We start from the raw sequence: 27,674 nt of genomic DNA, 5'->3' as shown, positions 1-27,674 counted from the left end.
CTAATCTAATCTAATCTAATCTAATCTAATCTAATCTAATCTAATCTAATCTAATCTAATCTAATCTAATCTAATCTAATCTAATCTAATCTAATCTAATCTAATCTAATCTAATCTAATCTAATCTAATCTAATCTAATCTAATCTAATCTAATCTAATCTAATCTAATCTAATCTAATCTAATCTAATCTAATCTAATCTAATCTAATCTAATCTAATCTAATCTAATCTTTCCAAAATATTCCTCATGGAAGTCAATACACTTTTGCATTTGCCTATAGGGCAACTTTTGTTGCTTTAACTGGTAACTTATTGAAGAGGGGGGTCTTAAAGAAAAGAACCGAGTGGCTCGGTTTTTAGAAGGATAAAAACAAAAATAAAATTTTCTATGCTGACGAGATCCCCTGGACATAAGATTTAACAGGGGTGGCATTTTAACAGGTGGATTTAAGCAGGGCTGCACTTTTGCAAATATTTTTCAACTTAGTCTACTGCAAACACCAGCATATGCAAAGAATTTCCATATATGGTAGATGGGGCGTATGGGCAACATTGTAACTCCCTGTCATTTGAGGAAAATGAGTGTGATAGCAATTAAAAGGAGGACGTCGTAAGTAAATAGTAATGAGATCCATTTTGGGCACAATGGTCAAAAGAAATTTACATTTTTATAACTATCTCTACTGGTTATTTGTTATGATGGATTTCGATAGAATATACTAATCAGTTGAACTAGAAAAATACCAACTTTCAACACATGAATTTTTTTTCATAAATAACTGAAAAACGAATTCTTTACAAAATAATCAACTGAATTGTCGCAGGATTAGGAAAGTATTTTTTTATACAAAAGAAAGTTCAAATTACAGTTTTTTTATCACGCGCAATTTAAATTTCTTTAAATTTTTTAGGTATTTATTGGTTAAAAATTTACGTTTGGGAATACAGTTTTTCGTCTCCATTAATAAATCCAATTTTTTTTAGTTAGTTGCAAAAACAGTTCAAAGTTAAAGAACTATATCCGAGAGCGGGCGTAGATAAGGTAAGCGCTGAGATGATATGCTCAGTGTTATAAGCGACACTTCATATTTAGTAAACTTATAATTGTAAAAAAGTTTTTTCTAACAGCTGTCGCCCCTTGGCAAGCAATATGAAGTCTCTGAGTGTATTTCTGCCATGAAAAAGCTCCTCATATAAAACTATCCGCCATATGGAAGCAGCATAGAACTATAGGTCTCTGCATTTGTGAGACAGCATCAACACGTACACCACAAATAGGAGGAGGAGCTCGGCCAGGCACGCATTAAAATGTGTAAGCGCCAATTATACCTGTACATACCTATATACTTAGTATTGCCATAAATTCTGTGACAAATTTTACAATACATACATCGATAATAAATTCGCAGAAAAAAGTTCCGTTATTTTAGCTTTTGTATGTGTGCATTGTTTGCTCATAAATTATACTCAGTTTCGTGGCAATTTTCGCTTGTTAACAATGAAGTGGGGAGGTAAAGAAAATCGCATTGCAGTGTCTCCATAACAAAAGAGTGGCCACGAGTGTGAGTGAGATTTACGAATTACTGAAAGAACTTAGTATTTCGAGAATGTTTGATTACCAAACAGTTTTCCTTAATGTCTCAAGCGTGGGTCGAACCAGTGCAGCCATAAAAGCCGTTCGAGAAAGAATTCACAGAAATCCACTTAGAAAGCAGAAAATCATATCCAGGGAAATGAATGTATCGACCAAATCCATGTCAAGACTAATTAGAGATGAAATGACAAAATTTTCACTCTTACAAAGATTTTTAATAAGCAAAACGACAAAATCTATGCTTACACATCTAAAGAGGCAAAAAATGTTGTTCCAAGGCTCGCAATCTTCTCTTTATTTAATATTTATTGGCGGCAAGCTTTGAAAATCACCAATGATTTTCTCTGGGTAAAATACAATTTTCCGTATATTTGGTATAAAATGTTAACATAATTATATTTTTGAATCTCCTCTTCTAATTTCTCTTCACAAATATCAAAAAATTACTCCAAAAATAAAACAAATCCAGAAATGTTTCTTTTAAATAAAGAATGGGGTAAAAGTTTATAGATATTTGTTAATACAAATTAAAAGAAGGGATTAAAAACTGCCGATCTGGAAACATTATGCACCAAATTTATGGAAAAGTGCCAATTAAAATTTAGTGGTAATTTGCAAAGCGACGAGGGTACGTGTAAATTTTATATAAAAAAAAAGTAGAAATAAGTGTCTCAATTATTTGGTTATAGAAAAAGTTTTAGGAGTAACATTAAGAAAAAAATTTTTTTTGCCCATCCTAATATCTTATATTCTTTTGAAAATTCCAATGTTTTACGCGTCTTTTATACTCCAAAGCCTCAAAGAGCACCATCCCAAAAAACAAAGTGTGTTTTTCCAGTCCCTGGAACTGAGTTTAATATCAGTTTAGTCGCGAAACAACAGAGCCCCTTTTCTAACCTCACTGACTGATTAAAAATCAGATGCCAGTTTTTAAAAACTTAAAATTTGTATTTTAAATTTCGGAGGTCAAATTTAAAAAAAAAATTGTTATATTCTAGCAAACCTTTCATTACATATCATTTATAAGCATATTTAAATCTGCACTTTTCATCGATTTGTTGCTTCCCTTTTTTCTTTTTTTTTTTGTTTTTTTTTTTTGCCTATTGTAATCCTTTAGTTTAAATTCAAAATTAACTTCCTTTCTTAGTAACCATACAGCTTCCCCCTCTTCAATCATTATTGGTGACATTTTCCATTTTTTTTTGTTTCATAATTGAAAAATTCTTATTCTCTTCTTACCACGAAATGTGAGTGCGTGTGTGTGTATGTTTTTTTTTTAATGAAAACCTCTTTTGTTATATTGTTTTGTTAATTACCATAGCTCAATTGGTCCGGTTATTATGTTAGTTTGATAAGTGCCGTGCACGGTGATTCTTGCCGGTAGAAAACTTCGGTTTGGATTTGGCTTTATTGAATAGCAAACCCTAGAACAATAACAATTTACCCAGAATTAAATAAATTTCAAATGTCAAGCTTTGTACTCAATTTGGAGTTTGTGCTGCACACAAAACGAAATACTCTGGCAAGGATTACAAAGCACAGGTACACGTGTTTCTCATTTAGGGAAGAGTACAGATGGATGGGGTAAATTGTGGGAGCACAACTGGAATTAACTGAATTTACACGCGGCTTTAAAGGGAACAACTTGATATATTTGTAGGTGTATTTATGTATGTGTGGAGTATTGTTCGTTTTCCATTACAATATTAAAAAAGTAATTAAAAGCAAGGAATTTTATATATTTGTACAAATACGAGTAGCTTGGCAATACTAATGCAGATGAAATTAAGAAGGGATTGATATTTGGAAGCGTACGTAAGATGGCTAGCATGGCTTTATGCATACGCAAATTTTAAGTAAAGAGAAAAAAATAAGCTTTTTAAGCACACAAGCAAGATTTAGCAGATTTAAAAAAAAAAATAAAAATAAAAAAATATTAAAATAAGTAAGCAAATTAATTTGTCTTTCAAAAGTAACACCTATTCAGTAGTGAATAATTCTTTGACGGTATCTATTTTATATCTCCCTTAGCATTTGTCAAATAGACAGATGTACAATTTTACACAAAAGAAATCGCGTTACAATTACTTAAATTTATCATGAAATTTGTCGCACTTTAAAAAAATTCGTGTTTTTTTTGGTAGAAATAATCATCCGAACGTGTCCAGAATTCCAAGATTGGTGAAATAACGTCAAGAAACTGGTTCTGTTGGGGATGAAAAAAGAACTGGCAGACCAAAAACTAGACATTCTGTTGAGAAAATTGCTGCTGTAGCGCAAAGTATTGCTGAAAAATCTTCAACATGGATATCTCGACGTTCTCAACAATTAGGCATTCGGATCAGTTCGGGATTGGTTCGGGATTGCGAGGAAAATGGTCATGCACCTATAACGAAACTCTGCCAATTCAATATACTCTCCTACTTAACTTTGGTAGTTTTTAAGGATTTCGTCGGTCTAAAAGTAATAGAGCGCCGTAACCGATTGGGTTGGGGCGTGTCTACCATACGGAATTCAGACTACCATTTAAATGTCAAAGTAAATACATAATTTTTTTTCAGTATTCATTGATACTTCATCATGGAAAGATTTACTCATCAACAAAGTTTGCAAATCGTACAATTGAATTACGATTGTCGACGCTCTGTAAAAATTGTCCTATCGAACGCCTTATTCGGCAAACCAATGACTAAATTGAGAATAACCTTACATTAGTGGGTCTTACTCGACCGATTAGGCCATGTACTGCCCGAAGCTGGCTGGAAGTCAGAGTTTTGCCGAAGACCCGAAATAATCGATTCGGCGCCGATTCCAGCAACTTATGGCACTATTTGGGCGATTTTACGCAAAGATCTTGGTTGAAAGCGTGTAAAATACAGTTAATTCAAGGTTTAAAGCCGCCCGATCTTTCAAAGCGTCATAATTTAAATCATTGGGCTCTTGAAAAACTCGCCAAAGATCCACATTTAGGGACCCGAATTTTGTTCAGCTATGAGGCCTGTTTTTAGATTTATGCCTACGTCAAAATTGCTGTATTTAGGATAAAGAGCAACCCGAAACTCGAATTCATTCAAGAACAACCACTGCATCCATTGAAAACAACAATTCGGTGCGGCCTATGGGAATCATCGGTTCATATTTCTTCAAAGACGAGGCTTACACCAATATAGCAGTGAATCGCGTCATGATAAACGACTTCTTGACACCAGAAATTGAAGCCAGTGATCTCCACAATATTCAGTTCTAATAAGACTGTGTTACTTGCCATACCGCCTGTGAAACAACGGAGTTAGTGCGTCGTCGTTTCGGTGAGCAATTTATCTCTCGTCTTAGATCAGTGAATTGGCCACCAAGATCGTGTGATATCACACCTTTGGACTTTTATTTGTGGGGGCTTACAAAGTCTAACTGCTTTGAGGGTAAACCAGCTGCGATGGAGGCATTGGATGTCATTCATGAGATACCAACCGACGTCCTCCAGCGAGTCACTTAAAATTGGTGCTTACGGATGGTTTACGGCGCAGTTGCTGCCAACATTTGAAATGAATAATCTTTAAAAAAATAAATGTCATGAATGGTTTTACACAAAAATAATAAAAATTCCTCACTCAATTTGAGTTTCCTTTGCTTTATTTCATTTTAAAATCCGATACCTCTAAATTTATCACCCTATACACATGTAAATAATGTATAACTTGTATTGTTAATCTAATGTAGTTCTCGAACAGGATACAGTCCTAAATAAATTTGAAGAAGAAGAAGAGGAACAACTAGCCAAACTAAGACAGGCGACCGTCAGGAAGCGGCTAGAGGGAGATAGGAAGGTTTTTGCGTTCCATCAAGACCGGCCAGTCAGGCCGTACTTATTCTATACTCTTTTGCTACAGCAAAGAGTAGCATTACCTACCGCTCGGTATGCAAAAGGTTGCTTATACGCCAAAAACTTCCAGAGCTCGTAGGGTTCTATGAGATCTGCCTTTTAGTTCAGATCTGGGGACAAGCCATTCTTGACTTTTTCGAGCATCAAGAGCGACCTGTTTAAATGACCTTTACTTCTGCCTTCTCCTAAACTGAATAACAGAACAAATAGGTGTGAATGTAGATGAGAGCATCTCAAAAAAAATATAAGCAAGGATCGAACGAACTCTCAACAGGATCGCGACTCGGCATACACATCACTGTACTTACTTACTTACTTGCTTAGATGGCACTACAAACGTATGTCGGTTTTGGAAAAATCTAAAACACTGCGCCATCTAGCTCGTCCCACTGCTTTTAAGCGCCAGTTGGTGACACCGAGTGCTGTTATGCCTCACTTGGTCCAACGTAGATCAGGCCTTCCTCTTCCTCGTCGTCCACCTGTGGGTTCCCCCTCCAAGGAGTGCCGTGCCGGAACACTTTCGCTCATCCTCGAGATATGGCTAAGTCAGCGCAGCCGCTGCATTTTAATGCTCTTCACTATGTCCACTTCTCGGTATAGCTCATACAGTTCGCTGTTCCATCGGATACGGAACTCAGTCTCGCCTATGCGAACTGGACTACAGATTTTTTGGAGCATTTTTCTCTCGAACACTCCTAGTGCTCTCTCATCAGTTGTTGTCATCGCCCAAGCTTCTTCACCGTATACAAAGACGGCGATGATTAGGCTTTCATGAAGCGTGAATTGCGTTTTTCGAGAGAGGACTCTACTTCTCAGCTGCCTGCTGAGCTCAAAGTAACACCTGTTTGCAAGAGTTACCCTTCGTTTAATGTCTAGACTGCTGACGTTCTGGCTGATAAATGAAGTCCTTGACCACTTTGAACTCGCAGTTGCCAACAGTGACGTGTTGTCCAAGATATGAGGTTGCCGGCGGTACTTTTTTCTTTTTGTCTTCTTCTTTTTTTTTGTCTGAACAATTAGCAAGTACAGCACTCAGACAACATTAAGTCCATTGTACTGTAGTGGCGTGCCCATTTAAATTTTCTTTAAATCTACCCGACCTCTGAAGAAATCTGAGTAGATCTTATGGTGCCAAGGAGCCAAAGTGGTCGCTTCTTAACACTTCAGTGCCAAAGAGCTCAAGCTTGATGCGAGCGGAGAGCGAGCAGACGCACAGAAAGTGGTCCGCCGTCTCGTCTTCTTCTCTACATGCTGGGCAGAGTGCACTGTCAAAGATGCCTACCTTTTCCATGTGCTTCGCCCATAGAAAATGGCCCGTCATCAGTTCAACCAGCTGCCTACAGTCCCTTTTTCTTAAGGACAGGAGGATCCGCGACATGATATCGGACGGTTCGGAGAGGTCCAGTCCGATCCCGATTGAGCTTGCCGTAGCACTCAACGTCATATTGCACAGCCGTATAAGTTTTATGGGGATAACAAAATTAAGCATAGCAGTGTAAAGGCAGTTCCTGTTTGTGCTATCGAAAGTAGCTTTGTAATCGACAAAAAGGTGGTGCGTGTCAATTTGTCGTTCGTGGGTTCTCTCCAGGACTAAATTTAGTTATCAGCTTAAATAATGGGCTTTGTTGAGTTACTCTGGTTGTTCTTGTTGTAGCACCATAAGCATTTCCCATACATGTATGATAGTCCTTGGTCGGATATAAATCTGGGTCAGTCCGGTAACGTTGAGCCGACTGTCGTGGGAAACAAGAGTTACTCTTGTCAACCTGTTCGATGACATGCTTGCCGTTGAAGTCACTGATTACCAAGACAGGGCATTAATGTATGAATTTGTTTGTAGTGTAAGGGCTAATCTGAATTCTTTAATAAAATTAAATATAAAAAGTCATAATTTCCTATTTTTGTTCGGAAAATTTAGAGAGATTTGTTTTTTTTTCTTTTATTTTTTTCTTTCAAATCAGAAGAGCAAATAAATCAAAAGACGCATACAGATGCGCAGGGATAAAAATACAGAGACAGATGTATAAATTTACACACACATACACATTCACATACATATATGAATTCATATGAATCACTGCTTTATTCCACAAAGCCAACATAAGGATTTTCATGTATTCATGTAGGAATTTTTTGTATTTATGTGTGCATGTATTTGTGCGCGTACATGTGAAACAGCAGTCATACAAAACAGACTGATGTACTTCGAGGATTTTATTTCTTTTTCATAAGCATTTTGGAAGCGCGCACAATTTTAAGTGCATTGCAGTAAAATGGAAAACAACTTGACTGAGTATTGTAATGTTAAAAGCAACAAATATTTACACCGCCTACTATACGACTTTATATACTACCCCCCTACTTGCACAACTATTCAGCCATTATCATCATCAACATCGGCATGAAAACTGAAAGCCTGTGTCGGTGTAAATGTGCCTGTGTATTTGTATTTGTGAGCACAGATTGTTGAGGCAGGTTAAAATATGCACAAGAGGAGCGACCCAATTCTGTAGCGGTGGTGTTATTATGCCCATACGGCATTTCAGCTCCCCGGAAACGTTCAGAGCCAAACACTTCCAAAGCTCTCAGCCCCAATGCAGGCGGCAGTAGAGAGGTTGGCTGTACGGGCAGCAGGTGGACTTTTGCTACACTTCTCATTTTCCTCTGCTCTACCTCAGCTGGTGCATTAAGGCAAGTGCTCCATGTTTGACTGCACAAAATATCAGCGAGTTTATGCAGCTTAAAGCGCGAATGCCCTACACCCACCGCGCTAAAGTTCGTGTGGAGCTCATCTCCTGGGATGCGCTTGCCGGTAGCCAATGAAATGCAAAACTTAGGTGTGTATGTGGGTAAATATGTCGTTATGTGTGTAGCTCCTAACACGGAAATGAGGTACATCAATTACTATGACGCGCTTATCCGATTTATCTAACAGCGGTGGTCCCTCGGCGGGCGGAAGCAAGTCTCTTAATGTACTACTGTGATCAAAAAACGCCTCATAAAAAACGACATATATGCGCCATAAAACTTAAGTCTCTCCGCTTGTAGGACAGCATTGAGATGGAGTAGAAGCTCGGCCAACTCCTAATAAAGAGTGTAAGTGCATCTGACATCCAACTAAATGATACACCAAGGCAGACCACGATGCTCCGTGGCAAGTGGGGGCCAACTATTGAAGTAAGTTAGGCTTTGAAATGAAAAATAGACAGGGTGAGCCCCTTTGAAACCTTTCTTAGAAGAAATCGTGTTTCGAAACTTAATTTTCACGGGAAGTCGTTTTCTGAAACTAACCTTTCGATGGAAGTCCCACTCAGCTGTTTCTACCATTTAGTCTCTAGGTACCTTTAAGCCGAATAAGATGGAATGGCGCCACCAGAGTTCGCTTACTAACTTTAGCCCGCCCCACTAACACTTTTTTTTTACTAACTACTTGGAAAATATTTTATCGATGTCGGAAGCTTTAAAGTACTTAAACCAGATACAAAAGCACAGTTTCAAGCTACCACTAGGCGAATGGAAGTTAAGAGCTTTTCCCAATTTTATTCTGTTTGGCCGAGCTCATCCTCTTATATGTGCTTTTGCTGTTTTCAACAAGTGGAGGGACCTATAGTTTTACGCGTCTTCCACAAACGGAGAAATCAGTTTCAGTATTCAGTTTTAGGCCGCCTCCGAACGACAGATGGTTTTTTTATGAGAAGGCTTTTCATGCCAGCCGCCGTAGCCGAAGGGGTAGGTGCGGGACTAGCATTCGGAGTATGTAAGTTGGAATCTCCGTGCATGAAACACCAAAATGAAGAAAAAGTGTTTTCTAACGCGATAGCCCTTCGGCAGGCATAACACACTTCCAGCAGAAATACGCCACAAAAAAGAGCCTCATAAAAAATCCATTTGCCGTTTGTAGTCGGCTTAAAACTGTAGGTTTCTCCATTTTTGGAGGAGAAACTAACAACTAACAGAAGTGTACGCGCCAATTATTTATTTATTTTTTTTTTTTTTTATACCGGAAGTATACTCGGAGCTTTGCCATTGCCTGCTGAGGAGCGACTGCTATTATAAACAACTTTTTGTATGAATTAATGATTCGTGGCCGTGCCTCCGAATGACAGTCACGCATAACCCAAGCCTCAAGCCGCTTTGCATTCGTTGGCAGTGCTCCATTTTTTGTTGACTCGGTCCAATATGTTTGGCGTCTCTCCAGTCATAATATCTCGAATGTTGGCTTCGAACTCGTTCAGAGCAGTTGACCTAGTGTAGATAAAAAAATGTATGCATTCCCTGAAGAAATATTAGAGAGGCGTCAAGTCGCATGATCGCGACAGCCAGTTGATGAGCGCTCGCTATGAGATGATCCACTTACAAAATTTCTTCTTCGCAACTTCAAGCGTTGCGTCGCTTGTATGGCATGCTGCGCTGTTTTTTTTTTGTAACTACAGCTGGGATATGCCAATGTTGTCCAGTTCTGGACATGCAAAGTCAGTTAATATAGTTCTAGATCGAGAACCAATTGATGGTAGTCGTGTATTTTTTCTTATTTCGAATTAAGTAAGTTTCGCTGATGCTGTCAAGTCATTAATTACATCAAAAAATCAGTCTTTGTGGCTATGAATTGATGTTTTGTTGAAGACTTGTGGATTTTGTACGTTCACATAAGGGCAGTTTTGCACATTGAGACATTTTTTCACACACCTACTGAACCAAAAATGGGTCTCAGCGGAGAAATTGATTTATTTTTTATTTGAAGTTGCCTTAGATAGGATATATAGGATAGATAGGATATGAAGCTTTTTTGTATAAGAAATAGCTTCAAGGAGTTATTATTGGCTTTTTTCTTCGAAATAAAATTCCATCATAAGTGGTTCGATGTTCACAGTGGGTTTCGAGTGTAGCATCTGTCGCATGAATCAAATCGGCTATGGACACCCATTCGCCGATAATTATTAGAGTAACTTAAGGGGATTTTTAGGTCCTTTTTGGCTAAGAGCCATGTGCTTTCTAGTTACGAGATTTGCTGATTAACTTTTGAGATATGGAAAACTGCACTGTGAGTTTATCAACTCTGACTTTGTGCTCATAAAATTTTATATTTTTTATGATGATAGAGCTCAGAACATTTTGTCATACTAGTCTTACTTTTGCTGCTTAAAACTACTTGGAATACTCATCATAATCAAAGAATGGAATTGAATTATGAAAATTTTCGTGTAATTGTTTTTTATAATGGAGCTCCCAGATTCGCCTTTTGCTGATTAACCATCATTTGTGTGCAATTTACATAAAGAGCGATGGTCCAGTCTAAAATGCTGCAGAACAGTAAAGTGTTTTGTGACAAGCCCGAACAAAAACCTGTCGAATTTTCTTCTAAAACTTGGAAGAAAAGACGGATGGTCGGTTTTATTGCAGAACACAACCCACAAATCATTGAGGACGCGATGGGTCTGTCTTGCTTAGAGGAGCCGGATAGCACTGAGCATTTTCCCCGCGAGTGTGTCGCATTTGCTAGAGCAAGCCTACAAATTTTGGGTTAAGGTGCCAAAACGTAAAATTCGTCCTCTCAAACTGGAGGATATTTTCAGATTTGCCATTTTTCTCTGTCTCTGTCTCTGTCTCCGTCTTTGTCTTTGTCTTTGTCTTTGTCTCCGTCTTTGTCTTTGTCTTTGTCTTTGTCTTTGTCTTTGTCTTTGTCTTTGTCTTTGTCTTTGTCTTTGTCTTTGTCTTTGTCTTTGTCTTTGTCTTTGTCTTTGTCTTTGTCTTTGTCTTTGTCTTTGTCTTTGTCTTTGTCTTTGTCTTTGTCTTTGTCTTTGTCTTTGTCTTTGTCTTTGTCTTTGTCTTTGTCTTTGTCTTTGTCTTTGTCTTTGTCTTTGTCTTTGTCTTTGTCTTTGTCTTTGTCTTTGTCTTTGTCTATGTCTTTGTCTTTGTCTTTGTCTTTGTCTTTGTCTTTGTCTTTGTCTTTGTCTTTGTCTTTGTCTTTGTCTTTGTCTTTGTCTTTGTCTTTGTCTTTGTCTTTGTCTTTGTCTTTGTCTTTGTCTTTGTCTTTGTCTTTGTCTTTGTCTTTGTCTTTGTCTTTGTCTTTGTCTTTGTCTTTGTCTTTGTCTTTGTCTTTGTCTTTGTCTTTGTCTTTGTCTTTGTCTTTGTCTTTGTCTTTGTCTTTGTCTTTGTCTTTGTCTTTGTCTTTGTCTTTGTCTTTGTCTTTCTCTTTGTCTTTGTCTTTGTCTTTGTCTTTGTCTTTGTCTTTGTCTTTGTCTTTGTCTTTGTCTTTGTCTTTGTCTCTGTCTCTGTCTCTGTCTCTGTCTCTGTCTCTGTCTCTGTCTCTGTCTCTGTCTCTGTCTCTGTCTCTGTCTCTGTTTCGGTCTCCGTCTCTGTCTTTGTCTCTGTCTCTGTCTTTGTCTCTATTCTATTATATTCTATCTCTTTCTCCCTGTCATCTCTGTCTTTGTCTCTATTCTATTATATTCTATCTCTTTCTCCCTGTCATCTCTGTCTTTGTCTCTATTCTATTCTATCTCTTTCTCCCTGTCATCTCTCCTTTCCTCCTTGACTATCTACTTTTTTACTTCCCACAGCTTTGAATACAATAGACTTTTTAGCCTGTAGGTTCTAAGATTCCCATTCTCTCGGTGGTTCTTGGCTCGCCTTTTTCAAATGTCAATTTTAACCATCATTCTTTATTTGGCTGGTTTTCGGCATTCTCTCGTATCAAAAACAGCTTAAATAAAAGTTTTTTGTTTTTTAATGTAAGGAATTAATCTGGCTTTGAGCTCAGTCGCATGCAGCAACGCCCTTAGTTGTCTTCAACTCGTTTTATGTAAATGTAAAATGCAAGCAAGTATCTAAGTTTTGTATTTTAATGAAATGCGCCTCATTCGCTTTTGGAACGTATGTATGTATATGTGAAAAAGGATGAAGTTTTTTCCTCTTGCTCATGCATAAGTAGATGCCATATTTTCTGACACAGTTCATTAGTAGTCACCTGAAATGTAGAAAGTTGCAACTGATACACACCGTTCGCCCACTCGCACACCATTGCATACTCGTACATGCCACTAGCCACACAACCCTTTGCAAAACACATACATGCATACGTTTTTTCGTATGCTTCACTTTTTATAAAGGGTGTTTCTTTTGGAGGCGGTGAACTTTAAGTTCTTAATATTACTTTCTGTGGCAGCTGATTTAACTGGTAGCGACTGTTATGAGTTTAGTTTGGTAAGGAAATTCATTGTACTTAGAGTCACGCCGCAGAAAATTTGTTAATTGTTGAAAATTATTTTTAAAAACAAGGTTTCTTTCAAGATGATTATCACAGGTCATTGTTGAAACACCATTCCGTTCCGAAGAAGTAACGATTTGGTGAACTTTTTGTGTAAGTGGAATCACATGCCACTTCGTTAATGCGATTTGACTGCTTTAGATTAACTTTCAGATAGACTGACAACAATTTTGGGGTTATTGTGTGAGAATGGAATGAGACCGGCGGAGAATGAAAGTACTAGCCCCATATAGAAAAATCCCTAAAGCTTATTGGATTCCCTGATAAAATATTTATGGCCTAATTAAATTTTAAATTTATGTATTGTACCTCAGCGCTTTTCAAAAATGTTTTCCTTACCTTGGATGGAATATTTATCAGTGCGAAATACCGGGTTTAACATACCTGAGTATAACAAAGTGCAGGTTTCAAATAAAAATAAAAATAAATAAAGGATATATGCTAATCCTTCTTCGTCTGTTAGGTATTTAGCCGAGCTCCTCGTCGTATTTGTGGGGTACGTCTTGACGTTGCTTCACAAATGGAGGGATCTGCAGTTTCAAGCCGACTCCAAATGCCAGATATTTTTATGAGGAGCTTTTTCATGGCATAAATACACGCGGAGGCTTGCCATTGCTTGCCGAGGGACGACCGCTGTTAGGTAAAAACTTTTCCTTCATTTTTGTGACGCATGCAAGGAGATTCGAATGATAGTCAAAAATCCAAATTTTGTTACCCCAACTTTAGTTTTTCGACTTGCTAGTCAACAATTATAAGTTTTTGCTATTCGTTAAATTTGCGAATTGATATGATTTAAGTTCAGGATAACCCACCAGCAAAACATGCGGCTCGTGCCATTTTATGTTTTTTTTTTTGGGTTTTTTTATAATGAATATTTCTTATTTTTTTTACAAAAAGTAAAAACTATGTGAATCAAAATTTCAACTTTGTACAAAAATTAAAGAATTTCACAAACTTTGCATCATAATTCCATGGTTTTAAATTAGAATTAAAATCTGCAAAATATTTGATGTAACGAGTTTTATGATTTATTAAATTTTTGTATTATAAAGTGCAAGTTTGAAGCCGCTGAAAAGTCCTATTAGTAGGCTAAATGACAGTCCAGAGTATTATTTACAAACGGGCGGAAATATTTTGCCGAGAGTAAAACCGAAAAAAGGAAATCAGTAATGGATTTCAAACGTAAAAGTGTGATTGCATTATATTTGGCTGGAAAATCACAATCAGCGATTGTTCGTGAGTTCGATCACCTTAAAGTAAATAAAGTTTTTGTTTATCGCACCATTATCGCACTGGTAGCATCGCGAAACGTCATGGAGATGGTCATCAAAAGACTGCAAGGTCACGTGAAATGGTTCAAAAAATCCAGAAGCGACTTGAGCGAAATCCTTGACGACGTGCCAATCAAAAGGCAAAAGAACTGAAAATATCTGACCGTAGCATCCGCCGCATACTGAAAATTGATCTCAAATCAAGCCTTACTAGATCCAAAGGGCGCGCGATCTCACACCAAAGCAGCAACAAGTCAGATTTGAGAGAGCAAAGGAGTTACTTTGCTTAGCCGAAAGCAGTCAACTTCCGAACATTGTGTTTTCTGACGAAAAACCCTATCGTAAACTCGCAACACGATAGGGTTTATTTGACCGACCGCTCATACGAGAATTTGAGTCATCGATTGGCCACCAAGTGGCAGCATCCGCCACAATAGTCTCCAATCGTTTTCATCGAGCCTGGCATCAAGGTAAAATATAAATATTATCGGGAAAGTATTCTGGAAGTTGCTTTCGAGCTGTGGCCAGAGAAACATTTCGGTGCCAGACCATGGACGTTTCAACAGGACTCGGCACCGTCTCACAAAACGCGAGTGAACCAAGAATGGTTAAAAAACAACGTTCCGAACTTCATAATGTCCACACAATGCCTCTCAAATTCACCAGACGCGAATACGACGGATTATTCTCTTTGGGCCTTTTTGGAGAGCAAGGTCCGAATTAAAAGATTCACAAGTCTCGAGGCTCTGAAAAAATCCATTGTCCGCGAGTGGTCCCAAATATCTGCGAGTCACATTCGGGCAGCTTGCGACTCGTATCTGGACCGTCTTAAGGCCATAGTCAAGGTAAAAGGTGACCATATCGAGCAAAAGTAAATTGATTCTTAATTTTGTATTATTTTCACATATTTTTTTCTTTGAATTGATTAAAAGTAATTTTCCAAACTAAATTTATGGTCTCTTTAATTGGTTACGCTTCGAGTGTAGGACCCTGTAGAATAAAAATCTGCATACCAAAATTTTTCCATACATTCTAATTTAAAATGGTGAATTTAAGAGGAAAAGTTTGTGCAACTTTTCTCATTTTTGTTTAAAACCAGAAATTTGAATTTATGTGGTTTTTGTTAGAAAATGCACCTTTATAACAAAAATAATGAGCATTCATGAAAAAAAAACTGAAAACCAGTAAAAACTGGTCACAATATTCATGTGCTATTGATAGTCGCGGGTTGCCTTTTATATATTGTGACCCATAATGCAAAAATAGTTAAATAATAATAAAATTACTTTATTGGTTTTCAAAATATTCTTCTTAGAAGTCAAAACGCTTGAGGCAATTTTCAAACCACTTTTGCCGCTCAGAAGTGAATACCTCCCAAACAAGGCTTTTTTAGGCTTTCGGGTACAAAAAGAAATCAGTGAGTCCAAATTAGAGCTGTAAGGCGAGTGAACCATTAACTCGATCTTATGAGTGCCCCAAAACTCTCTAGTGTTAGCCGATGCGTGAGAGCTCGCATTGGCTTGGAAGAAGAATAATCGGCGGTTGATTTTCCTTATTTCTCCAAAAACTTCTGGCAAACAAATGGCTGTATCCCACTCAGAATTGACTGTTTTAAGTTTCTCTAGTGGTACAAGTGCGACATGACTAGATTTTCCACTTTATGTGAAAAAACAAGCGACAATTTGCTTTGAGCAGCTGCTTCCCCGCATAACTTTTGTTAGCTCAAGCTCGCCTTGGCAAAGCCTTACTGTCGATTGGTGTGTTGTTTCCGGCTCATATGCATAGATCCAAGATTCATCACTTATTACGATTTAATTTTTTTTTTTTGTCCTTGTTCACTCCTCTCGGGAGCATAGGGCCTCGACAAGATTCAGTCTTGCGTTGGTTTCGTTAATCTATTTTGATTTCTGACGGTGATTAGCCTGCCGCTATCAGTCCTAAAAAGTGGGAATGCCCACCTGTCGTTGCCTTCTTACTGCTTGGAGTGTCATCTATGTCTCACGATTTCATAGACGTGTTTAAATTCACCCTGACTGAATTTCTTCAACATTTGCATCCTTTAATCGACACGAGTCCTCTCGGGGGCATTTATCAAATGATGCTGTACCCCATCAGAAGACCTAAAGCTATATTGAATGTATATTGGCTGGCTAATGCCCAAAAGATTCTTTTATTTCACGATATGTGACATCACGCTCTTGCGTTATCAATTCACGCACAGCACCGATTGTTTCTGTCACAAGAACAGTTTTTGAAGGGCCTTCACGAAACTCGTCCTGCAATCGATCGGTTGCTACATTGAAGCTCGTCATACCAGCTCGTCATAGTAGCTATGTGAGGTTCTTCAATGCCAAAAGTCCAACCAAGTTGATCAATGCACCCCCGTCTCGATAATATCTGTCGAAAATCGTAAATCATCGCATGCAAATTTTTACGAGTTCATTTCATCTTTTTTGCGAGCTGAGTTTTTCAACTCACTGAAAAAAGAGCAAATAATGCGCGTAAGTGAAAACTTTGTATGCAAGTTTATGCTTAAAAATATGAAAATTTTCCATAAGAATATCAAATTATAGCTCATCATTACACATAGTGTTGCAAAGGCGCAAAATATAAAGGCAACCCTCGCATCTGACTACATAGGAATTTGTATCACTGTCTCAAAGTTGTATCACGGAAATTTGGAACAAATGTTTAAAGTTTTAATGACATGCAAATACATGCACTCCAATATATTATATAAGTGCATGTATGTATGTATGTATTCACATACATCTACATATGAGTAAACACAAACAAAGTTAACTAACAATTTCCCCACTCAAGCAATTTTCCCACTCAGTCATGAACAACTTGTCAACGCTGGATTTACAAGAAAATCATGACTGCGAACATGAACCCTATATGTAGTATCTGCGCCAACAACAATAACAATAGCAAAAAGTATGTATTCATATATGAAAAAGACAATCCTGCAAGAGCGACGTGTAAATCCAACACGATTGCGCTGCAGGCTATGGGCGGATAGCAGAAGAGAAGAGGTCCATGTGGGGATAGAAAAGAATTGTCACAGGCAGCAGTAAAATAAAGAATGTAACAAAATTGATGAATTACTTGCAGCATCAAGTTGCACATTGTCGCATTATGGCGCACAGTTACAGCAATCACCAGCAATCAACAGCCGGGAGCCAGGATATGCAGGCTGAGTGATTGACTGAACGGCCGCGCGTAAGTGGGTGGGTGTGGCTGTGTGCTTGCACAAACAGAAGTGGCATAAAAAGAAGACACAGTTAAAGGAACAAGGAGCACAGGATTTATGCGCGAGAGGAATTTCAGCGCAGTGACAATGTGGATGGGGAGAAATAGCAGTGGCTCGCTTATGAAATGCCCACCCGAGAGCAAATCAAAGTAGACCAAGCGAAAACGTGTTAAATAACGTTATAAAATATTTGTTAGCAGAGGGGTTGGCCAAGGCGGGGTGGGGGTTATGAGAGCAAAGAATTTAAACTGTTTGTACAACACATTTTTATGGTGTTTCTGCTGGAATTTTTAATAAGATTTTGTATGCATGTAAAGGGTGTTTGTTTTTTTTTGAAAGGCAGAGAAGATTGGGTTAGGTTGGATTGCGTTGGCTGCCTAGAGGTCCATTGTGATAACACTTGTTTCGGCACAAGTCTCCCCCGCTAATTCCCGATGGGGTAAAACAGCTGCATCTTTTTGATAGAGACAGAGAAACTTGAATGGAAATGAATAACAGAAAAATGTTTTAAGGGAAGAGATACCTGTAAAATTTCGAAAAAAAAGATTTTTTTTTTTCATAAAATGTTAATATAATCCTCGAAGGTCGTGGCTTGTGTCACTGGCCACTGGCTATTTGGAAAGCATTTCTTGAGACTAGACTTCCTTTGCAATTGTCCAGCCTTAGCTAAAATCAGAGCAGGTTGTCTAGGTAAACACTTTTTCAATTCTCTTACAGAACTATGTGGAGCGGGGATAAGAGCAATCCTGCGCTTCATAAGAGCCTCAAAATGGTTTCATGAAAGTAAATAAACAAGGTTCCCATGTCGCACAGTGGTATCACAACGGACCTATAAGGTCTAAGTACGGACCGACTACCACCATAACCTAACATAACCTAATATTATATAATCCTTTAAGAATATGTAAAAAAAAATTTTTAGAACGTAAATTGAAGTATTTCCTGCATTATAGATCGTCAGCCGTGACGACTCTATTCTTTGCGTTCGAGCGCTGGGAGAGGTTTAGTTACATTACATTCAAACTATATTTTTCGAATTGGGGTGCACGATAACTCGAAACGTTATTGGCCGATATATATTTTTTATGATATTTTTCGAAAAAATAATTATTTCGAAACAAAAATAGTAGGAAAATTCGCCCCAAAATCGTTTTTGTTTTCTTTTGAAGCATTTTATTCCGCGAAATTTTTTTCCACTTTTGTTTAAAATCAAAATTTATGACATTAAAAATAAAAATTTTTTGGTTTTTTGTATTCAGGTAACTGACGTCGATGTTGCAATGCCCGCATACTGAGAAGCCCCGCTGCAATCTTCCTGCATCCGCCATTTTAAATGATAAAATAAAATAAAATTTGCATATTATTTTAATGTACAGATAAACTGTAGGCACATTTGGAAAAAAATATATTGACTTCTTCATTTTAAATCATTTTAATGAAAATCAGGGAAAATTTGACCGTTTACAGGTATCTGCCCCCTAAATATCGCTGAAACTGGCTTTATTTGACCGTTGAAACATGACATCGAGCATGTGCCTGTCGTGACTTGTGCGTACAGGGAGTCACCTGGAGATCCAATTTTCATGCACTTTTCGCAGTAAAATCAGGTTGTCAGTGTCTCATTCCAAGTGCTCCATGGTTTCCTGAATAGGCATGCAGTTTTACATTTCCACCAGAAAAAATAACACAGTTCAACAGCAAAGTTAAACATTCAATTTGGTTTCTGAGTAACCTTTTGACTAAATAAAACAATTGATTTTGAGTGATGAAACTCTTTATTTTGACCCTTACGCGCGTCATAGCTTGTCTGCTTGTATACGCAGATGTTCACAAGTGTCAAACATGATTGGCCTACAACCCCATTGGCAAAAATTATAAATCTTCCGATAGGGTGATTAATTTTGCGCCCCCTTGTTTGTTCCCAAAGATTTTAGCATTCTCAGGTAAATATTTTTCTAAGCTTAAATAATTTTTAAATAATGTACCTGAGCCATACCTCATACCATGTAATGAGCTCTTACGAAAAATGTGAAAACTGGTTAAAATACTTCTCTGTGTGAAACACCGAGCTTGGACGTGTATAATAGAATTTCATGAAGAATCTTTTTGTAAAATATTTTAACCCACTATTTTACTCAAAACAGCGTCGTTTTGACTATCTTTTTGAAAAGTTTGAAAAACGATGTATTTGTAAGGTCGCTAGAGGGTTAAAATGTTTTAAAAAATTATTTCTCAGAAAATTTAACTAGGGGTCTTCTCAGACAAAATGTGCATGAAAAGAACGTGAAAGTCTACAGAAACTGAAATAGGAAATAGTTCAACAGTTCCCTTTAAGATATGCAACACTCTACTTTTTTTGTACTTTTTCTGCCTAACTAGTTTTCGAATGTAGAGTAGAATTTCACGAAAAATCTCTTTGTAGAATATTTTAACCAATTAAGGGGGGAGGCTGGTTTATAAGGTCAAAAAAATCAATTTTTTTTTTCGTTTTAAGCGATTCCTAATATATTTCAGAATATTCACACACAGTTACAGAGCCTAATTCTCAATATTTCCGTAGATACAAAGTCAAAGGTAGCCGAGCGTTAGGTAGTTACGCTGTGACCGGACAGCTATAGTACAAACTTTATCTTCTTTTCTCGACTTTTCATTTTTATGATTTCTTTGAATTGGCGTACATGAATGAAAAAAACTAATGAACCTTTTGAAATGAATCATAGCTTGTTCCCTTCTGTATTAAATTCTCTTCTATTTGAACTAACAAAATAGATAAAAAAAAATTTCAAGATTTTTATACCAAGTTAAAGTGAATTTTTTTTTATAGAAAGGCATTTTTTTCTTTAAAATCTCCAAAAAGTTGAAATTTTGGAATTTCTCTCAGTTTTCTTAGTTCATCTAGAATAAAAAATCATGATAATTAGAAATCCATTTGAATTTTTTGCTTTAGATAATAATTACCAGCTGTATCTTGTACGCCGGTTGGAAACTCCAGCGTTGCAGCGCTCTACAAATTTCTATGTTAAACATTTTTTTCAACTTATTTTAACCAGTACAAAAATTTTTTATACTTTTTAAGATAGAAAAAACTTTGCAGTACTAAATTAATTTTTTCCTTGAAAAAAAAATTGCAAAGAGATGCAATTTTTAGGCCTCATAAACCAGGCTCCCCCCTTAACTCCCTCAAATTAGGGTCGTTTTGAAACTTTTTTTGAGTAGCCATAAAAACAACACGTTTTTAAGGTCGTTAGAGTGTTAAAATGTTCTACAAAATTATTCCCCGGAAAATTTCACTAGAGATCTTCTCAGACAAAATCTGCATGAAAAGAACGTGAACAGAAATAAAAAGAGCAGGACCTAAAATAATTGTTCCCCAGTTCCCCTTAAGATATGCAACACTTTTTATTATTTCTTTCATAGCCATTTACGTTGCGAATGAACAGATCTGCTAACTGTGCAACCAATTGCATTTTTTAGAACACTAGAAAAGGGTTTGCTTCCTTTAAAAAAATATTTCTACTATGCACTACTGAGATTTCTTTTCATATATACCTTTGCCAAATAATAAACACACCACAATTTTTGCTTGATGTAAATACAATTTAAGGGGTAACACCACTGTACACGCGTAAAATAAACACGATTTTTAAAGAATTTTTTTGTATAGAAGGAAAGGGAAAACAATCACTCTGATTTGGGAAGTTATTATTGTACTTATATACTAAAATACAAAACTACAAAGTTTGATATAAAAATTTTACAAAATGGCGGCATAGGAGACATTTTTGTAATGTGGTTTCTCTTGAAGGAGCTCCGCGGCACGCAGCACAGAGGGTGCAAATTTTAATCTGGAACAAAGAAACATTTTTTTCTTAATCTAGATAAGAATAGCTAGAGAAACACGTAGGGGATTTAAAAAATATTTATTTTTGTGGAATTAGCAAGCATTTGAAGGAAAAAACTCTATTTTGGACTAAAAAAACGGCACTTAAATAATTATAACAATCGTTTAAATTAATCTATCGAAAATCCCCTACGCTCTTCTCTTAAGAAGGTTATTATACAGACGTAGTGAAAAACCTGATTAAAAATATTTAAAATTGTTTGAGTTATGCTGCGTGCCAATTTCAGAAAACGTGTTTTGAGAAAAACGCGTTTAAAGTTTGGAAATTTGGAGAAATCGTTAGGTAGCAGTCACTAACGCTTGGTTAAAAGCTTAAAATAGTTATGAAATAAACTTCGGTAACGTATAAAACTTTTTGTTCTGTATTTTAAAAGGTTCAAAGAATTTTTTAAGCTTATAAAAAAGAAATCAATTTTTTGAAATTTCTACAGTGGTGTTACCCCTTAAACTAAAAAAACAAAACCATATTGTAAAAAAATGTTCCAACTTGCATCAAAAATGTATCTAAAATTTTGAGAATTTTCCTGGGCAAACAGTTTTATAGCCCATTGAATTTTAGTCTAACAAAGTGCAAGTTTTAAGTAAACCCATTGTGATACCTAAATTTCATTTTCATCCCCTAATTAACCTGCTTAAGCCACTTAGATCTTTTTAAGAAGGTAACTAACGGCCGCCGTAGCTGAATGAGTTCGAGCGTGTCTACCATTCGGAATTCAGAGAGAACGAATCTCGGTGAAAGATCAAAATAAAGAGCAATTTTTTTTGTAATAGTGGTCGTCCCTCGGAAGGCCATAGCAACATTTTGCAAATAATTTCCTAGGTCTCCAAAGAAATTATCGCCAAGATATTTGGCACGGTTATTCACAGAGGATTGATTATAGCTCAAATTCTAACAGCTAACACAAAACAACGTGACTTGGTTTAACAGTTAGGTTAAACCTCCGTTAGACACCTTTTTCAAAACTTTTATTTGGGCACCCGGGTCTGGCCTTTTTTCGTCCACTTCGAGGATCTTTTTTAAAAGGTTATATCCATAAATTGATAGAAAATTAAATTTTAGGAAGCTATTTGGAAGCTCAAGACGTTAGCTATAATAGAAATGTGTTTAATTCACGTACAAAGTCGAAAAAGCTAGTCTGGCCATACTCGGGTGCCCAACAGAGGGTTAAAACACTTATTAGCCCACCTCCGTTAGGCACTGTTGCCTAATTTCATGACTGAAAGCTAAAAAAAAACAAATAACTTGCATAGATTTTTTTTATTTTAGTCATAAATTTAGACATACTTTTCGAAGTATTTACTTGTGAAAAGGTTTTCAGAAATTGTATACCATTACACTGTTAGTTTGAGACCTTTTTCGTTCTTCTGTCTTAAATGCTATAATTTTCTCAATTCATCATTTCTCTGCGTAATAATTACTTCCAAAAAATAATAAAATGGATATTAACCTTTGCAATGGTTGCGGCATCACGTTCTTTAATTCCATTTCCTTATTGGCAGCATTATTCTTCTCGGCGCTATCATTGCTGCCGGTCGTGTGGGAGCGCGACACCGGAAGTGTGGCCATATTATCGCCGCTCTCAACATCAACGGTAGCGACTTTAACTTCACCGCCACCCATTACTAACAAATTTCACTACACACTCACGCACAAGTTTGCAAAAATCTCAAATCACTTTGTTTTTTGTTTTTGTTGTTTTGCGTGCTGAATTTGCTTGACTGAATTTTTATGATATATTCAAAAACATTTAGCTGTTGCTTATTTGAGCAGAATAATAATTTGACACTGATTTACATTTTAAATATTTATGTAACTTTTTGTTTTGTTTTTTATTTCAAAATTTTTAATTGATAAATTTGCAATTTTACTTATTTTTTACTTAAATTTTCTGAATTTGTTTCTTATTGTTTCCACAATTGGACGTTAGCGTATTTCGTTGTCACTGTCACATTAAAACTGCGAGAGGAAAATGGGCGAAGAAGTTGAAATTTTGCGTCTATACAAAGACAGCAGAAATATTTGCTGAAACTGTGCTTCAAATGCGTGCGCTCTCGTAACGATGTGCCGATGTGCCGATGTGCAAATTGTGTATGTGGAGTGGAACTTATTGTGAATAAATGGGGAGTTAATGCCACAGCGACTTCTTTTCAGAGAAGAGACATCATATTTTTTCAGAAGTAGGCAAGGATGTAAATTGGGGTACCCTTAGAGTGTGGAACTCATACGGTGTGGAAACTGTATAGAGTATGGAACTCATTGTGATTAGATATCAAGTTGTTTTCAGAGAAGAAACAGCTTATTTTTTCAGAAGTAATCCATTGTGGAACCTATGTGTCGTGTGGAACTGGTCGTAAATAAATCTAAAGCGACTGCCACAGCCGATGCAGAACTTTTTTTGGAAGCGTGCGCAAGGATGTGAAGTGTGGAACTTATGTGGATTGTGGAACCTATTTATCATAGTGTGTGCAACTCATTATGATTAAATAGCAAGTGGTTTTTAGAGACGAGACGGCATAATTTTATAGGAGTAAGCATGAAGGACATCCATTGTGGAACCTATGTGCCGTGTGGAACTGGTCGTGAATAAATCGAGAGCGACTGCCACAGCCGATGTAGAACTTTTTTTGGAAGCGCGAGCAAGGATGTGCAGTGTGGAACTGATGTGTATTGTGGAACCTATTTAGTGTGTGGAACCAATAACGCTTAAATAGCAAGTTGTTTACAGAGAAGAAACAACATATTTTTCAGGAGTAAGCATGGATGGCATCTATTGTGGAACCTGGTTGTGAATAAATAGGAAAAGCTTTATGCCCGAGCAAGTACTCTCTTGCGCACTTGTCGTATGAATGAGCACACTTATTTGCTCAAATACACACACACACATGCGCTCGTAAGCACATACTTATGTATGTGTAAGTAGTCGAGCGAGGTGCCAGTTTCCTGCTACAACGACAATAAAGCTTCTTTCCCCTTCAGCTTCTCCTATTCTCAGTTTCTCACACACTTCAGATTCTGGCACTCAACTCTACTCTACTCCACTTTACTATTCCACAATCATGCAGGCAATTATGTGTACTACCTCAAGAATACCCGCTCATCATTATTTGCTCATCATTCTGCCAAATCATATTCTTATGTGTATTCCATATTACTTTGCTTTACTATTTTTTCCCCACCTATTTGCTTTGTGAGTGTTGTTTCGCTTAGTCCTTGCGAACGTCCTTTGTACTCTGCTTTGTGTGCTGCTTTTGCTTTTACGCCTCGCTTTCAAGCGAAACTGTGCCAGACTTTTAAGCTATTTGCATATTTTCTTGCTGGTATACTCTGGGGTGTTGCGCTTTGCTCCCTAGACCATCAGGCACAATGGCTCCTTGTAGGCTCGCATGGCTTGTTGGGGCCTTATTGGGCATTGTATGTACTTGTTGTATGTATTGTTGTGTTTTTTTCTTTTTGTATATCCTATCACTTTGCTTGCGTCTTCCATCATTTATATTCAAATTGTGTACAAATTTCATTTGCATAGCAAATGGGTTAAATCGCTAAATAAAATTTGTGCGCTTCGTTGATTCTAAGGGATATTGTGTTGGTTAACCAGTTAAATGTGGGATATGGAAGAAAAATATTTGTAATTACAAAGGATTTAAATTTGTGTTCTTCATTAAATCAGATTACGTAGTAAATGAGTAGTTGGTTGAGAGGTGCTTCGATAGCAAAATAAATAGGTGAGTGCCCAGTCAACGACCATGTTTTATATCCTCTAAACCAATTTGATGTAGCAGATTTACCATTTGTAGAGTTAAGCATTTTTCTAATATTTTCTATTACTCCCTTCGACTACGCACTTCGGTCGATATGCAGTGGGCAGGGAACTTTGTCTTTACTTACTAGCATTCACTCATCCTGCTGGATAAACGTCTCTAAAAAAGTCATATCAAAATGGAGTCCAGGCAAGTTTCCTGCACATACGTGCGTCGTGCACAGAGGGAAGGATTGAAGTAAAAAATACAAATTATCACTCCTGCGAGTGCTGAGAATAAGAAAACTATAAACGAATGATACCAGGCAGTACCAGTCGATCGATAAGTTATAGATTGTAAACGTGTAGCCTTTGACCGAAGAATCGGAAGATGCTATCACAGAAGCACAGAGAATATTTGAGCTCGAAAAATGACTACTTGAGGGGTTAAAGGTAGTCAGCATTTTCAAAAAATTGGATTTTTACGCATTTTCTTAAGATCTAATATCTTAAAAATGTTGTGTGAAAATTTGCACTGAATCCGACAAATACTTTTCGAGTTATTCAACAATTAATAAAGGACGCTGGGCGCTTTGGATAAGCCACAAAATCTTTTAATGCATTTTTCTCAAAATTAGGTTTTTTGAACTGGTGATCACTTTAACTTAAAAACCGCTTGGTAGATTTCAATAAAATTTATACAGCTTTGAAAAACATAAAAAGCTCATGCCTGATCGAAGGCTTTTTCTTTTTCAAAAATTTCGATCTTTTTAATAATTTTTTTTTCTCGAAAATCTGAAAAATATTTTCTGAGGACGCCATATTGTTAATTTTGAAAGAAAGCTAAAAATAAAACTAATTTCTCTAGTTCGATTGAATTTAGATGAATCTCCAAGGACTTTTGATCATCACCCCAAGTGACTTCTGGAGAAACGGGCTCCACACAAATAGTGATAACTTTTACAATTATTCGTCTATGGATAAGTTCGTGCGGTTTTACAACAGATGGCGTAACTTGATTATTATTCCATCGATCCACATTTCCAAACATTCATTGGAGAGCTACTGTCGTAAGGCACAAACGTCAGTATAAGTTTTTTATTTGAAGCGTAAACAACAATATTTTTACCACACTTGAAAATGTCGAATTTCGTGCCAAATAATGTGTTTTTGCGGGGAATTCTTCTTCATTATTTTAATATGAAGAAAAAAGCAGCCGTAAGTCATCGTATCTTGGTGGAAGTTTATGGTGAGCATGCTCTAGCTGAGCGAACGTGCCAGAAGTGGTTTGCACGCTTTAAAAGTGGTGATTTTGGCCGCGCCGCCAAAGTTCATGGATACCGAATTGGAGGAATTGCTCGATCAAGATCCGGCTCAAACGCAAGAAGAGGTTGCAAAAACTTTGGGAGTTGATCAATCAACCATTTCCAAACGTTTAAAAGCCATGGGAATGATCCGAAATTCAAATTTCGAAAAAAAACCGCACGAACTTATTCATAGACCTATTACTTTTTAAAAATTTTTTTTTTTTAATTTTGCTATAATTCCACACAAATAGTGATAACTTTTACAATTATTAATTTTTTTTTTATTTTTTTTTAATTTTGCTATTAGTTTTTGTTTTTTAATTTTTTTTTTTTGAAATCTTGTTCTTATTTTTGTAAAATAAAGCATTTGACTAGCAAAAAAAAATTATTGAAAATCATCATTTTCGGGCCTCTGACTACCCTTAACCCCTTAAAGACCCCAGATAACTCATGAAAATATTCTTATTCTAGCTCATGGCTGCCTGTTAAAAAAAACTTTATCATTCTAAAAAGTTAATTTAGGAAATTGAAAGGACGCGATCAAACTAAAAGATATTCTTCAATGAATTGAGCGAATCTACAGCGAAGTGAATGGTTGCATTGTTGCACCATTCGCAGCTTGGAAGGCTTGAAAGCCAAAACTTTACGCGAAATTTGCCATGTGATCATTGTTGATAGCCAGAATTGCTGACAACTTCAGGAAATGACAAATGCGGATCTTTTTCAATACTGTAACGAGCCGTGAGTTATATTCTCTTAAATGACCGGGTCGACTTTGCGTTGGTGTTGCCACATTAAGTGCCGACCCCAGTGCACTCAAATTTGTTCTCCAAATTCCTAATAGCGCTCTCAGAAGGTCTATTATGTTGACCGAAAGTATTACGAATTGTACGTAGAGTAGCTTCTGCAGATTTACCATTTTCATAGCGAATTTTATTATTTTATTGCGAATTTCGAGCGAAAATTAATTCATTGCAATAATTCCCTAAGCTTCGCTTTGCAGAAGAGCAGAAAAAACTATATGTCAAAACTGCCATAATATAAGCCTTTGCCCCTGTTGAAAAACAAAGTTCTTGTTGAAAAACCGCAGACGAAACCCCATTTTGATTTCTCTGTATACCTCAACAAGCAAAAGTGCCGCATATGGGCTGCTAAAAATCCAAGAGCGAATGTGGAGAAGCCTTCGCATGCTAAGTTTACCACTGTTTGGTGGGCTATGTGGTCTGGAGGTGTTTTTTTTTGTCGGGACAGACTAGGAAGTGCAGCACTCAGACACAATTAAATCCATTGTACTGCACTCGGATTCCCTTTTTAATTTTCCTTTTTTCTGGAGGCCTTTTTTTGTTCAAAATTCGGCTAAAAGGGCGGTTATGGTTAATATAGGTACTAAGCTATGGAGACATGATAAGTACTGAATTTGGCTAGGTTGGTTGGTTTGTTTAAGTAGTGATTCTTCCAGA

General features: G+C 36.8%; 1 protein-coding gene across 5 annotated transcripts in view; it reads right to left on the bottom strand.

Annotated features, from left to right (window-relative positions):
• LOC129237001 (proton channel OtopLc) overlaps positions 1–27,674 on the bottom strand; it is a 122,806-nt gene that overhangs the window by 48,751 nt on the left and 46,381 nt on the right. For 2 of the 5 annotated variants that reach the window (XM_054871349.1, XM_054871350.1), the window contains exon 3: positions 2,912–3,019. The exons of the other annotated variants lie outside the window; for them this stretch is intronic. In XM_054871349.1, coding sequence (XP_054727324.1) covers positions 2,912–3,019 — 108 coding nt within the window. The remainder of the gene's footprint in view (positions 1–2,911; positions 3,020–27,674) is intronic. 5 annotated transcript variants of the gene reach the window in all.

This window comes from Anastrepha obliqua, chromosome 2 (assembly GCF_027943255.1).
Source record: "Anastrepha obliqua isolate idAnaObli1 chromosome 2, idAnaObli1_1.0, whole genome shotgun sequence".
Lineage (NCBI taxonomy): Eukaryota > Metazoa > Arthropoda > Insecta > Diptera > Tephritidae > Anastrepha > Anastrepha obliqua.
This window is presented reverse-complemented; position numbering and strand designations above follow the sequence as displayed.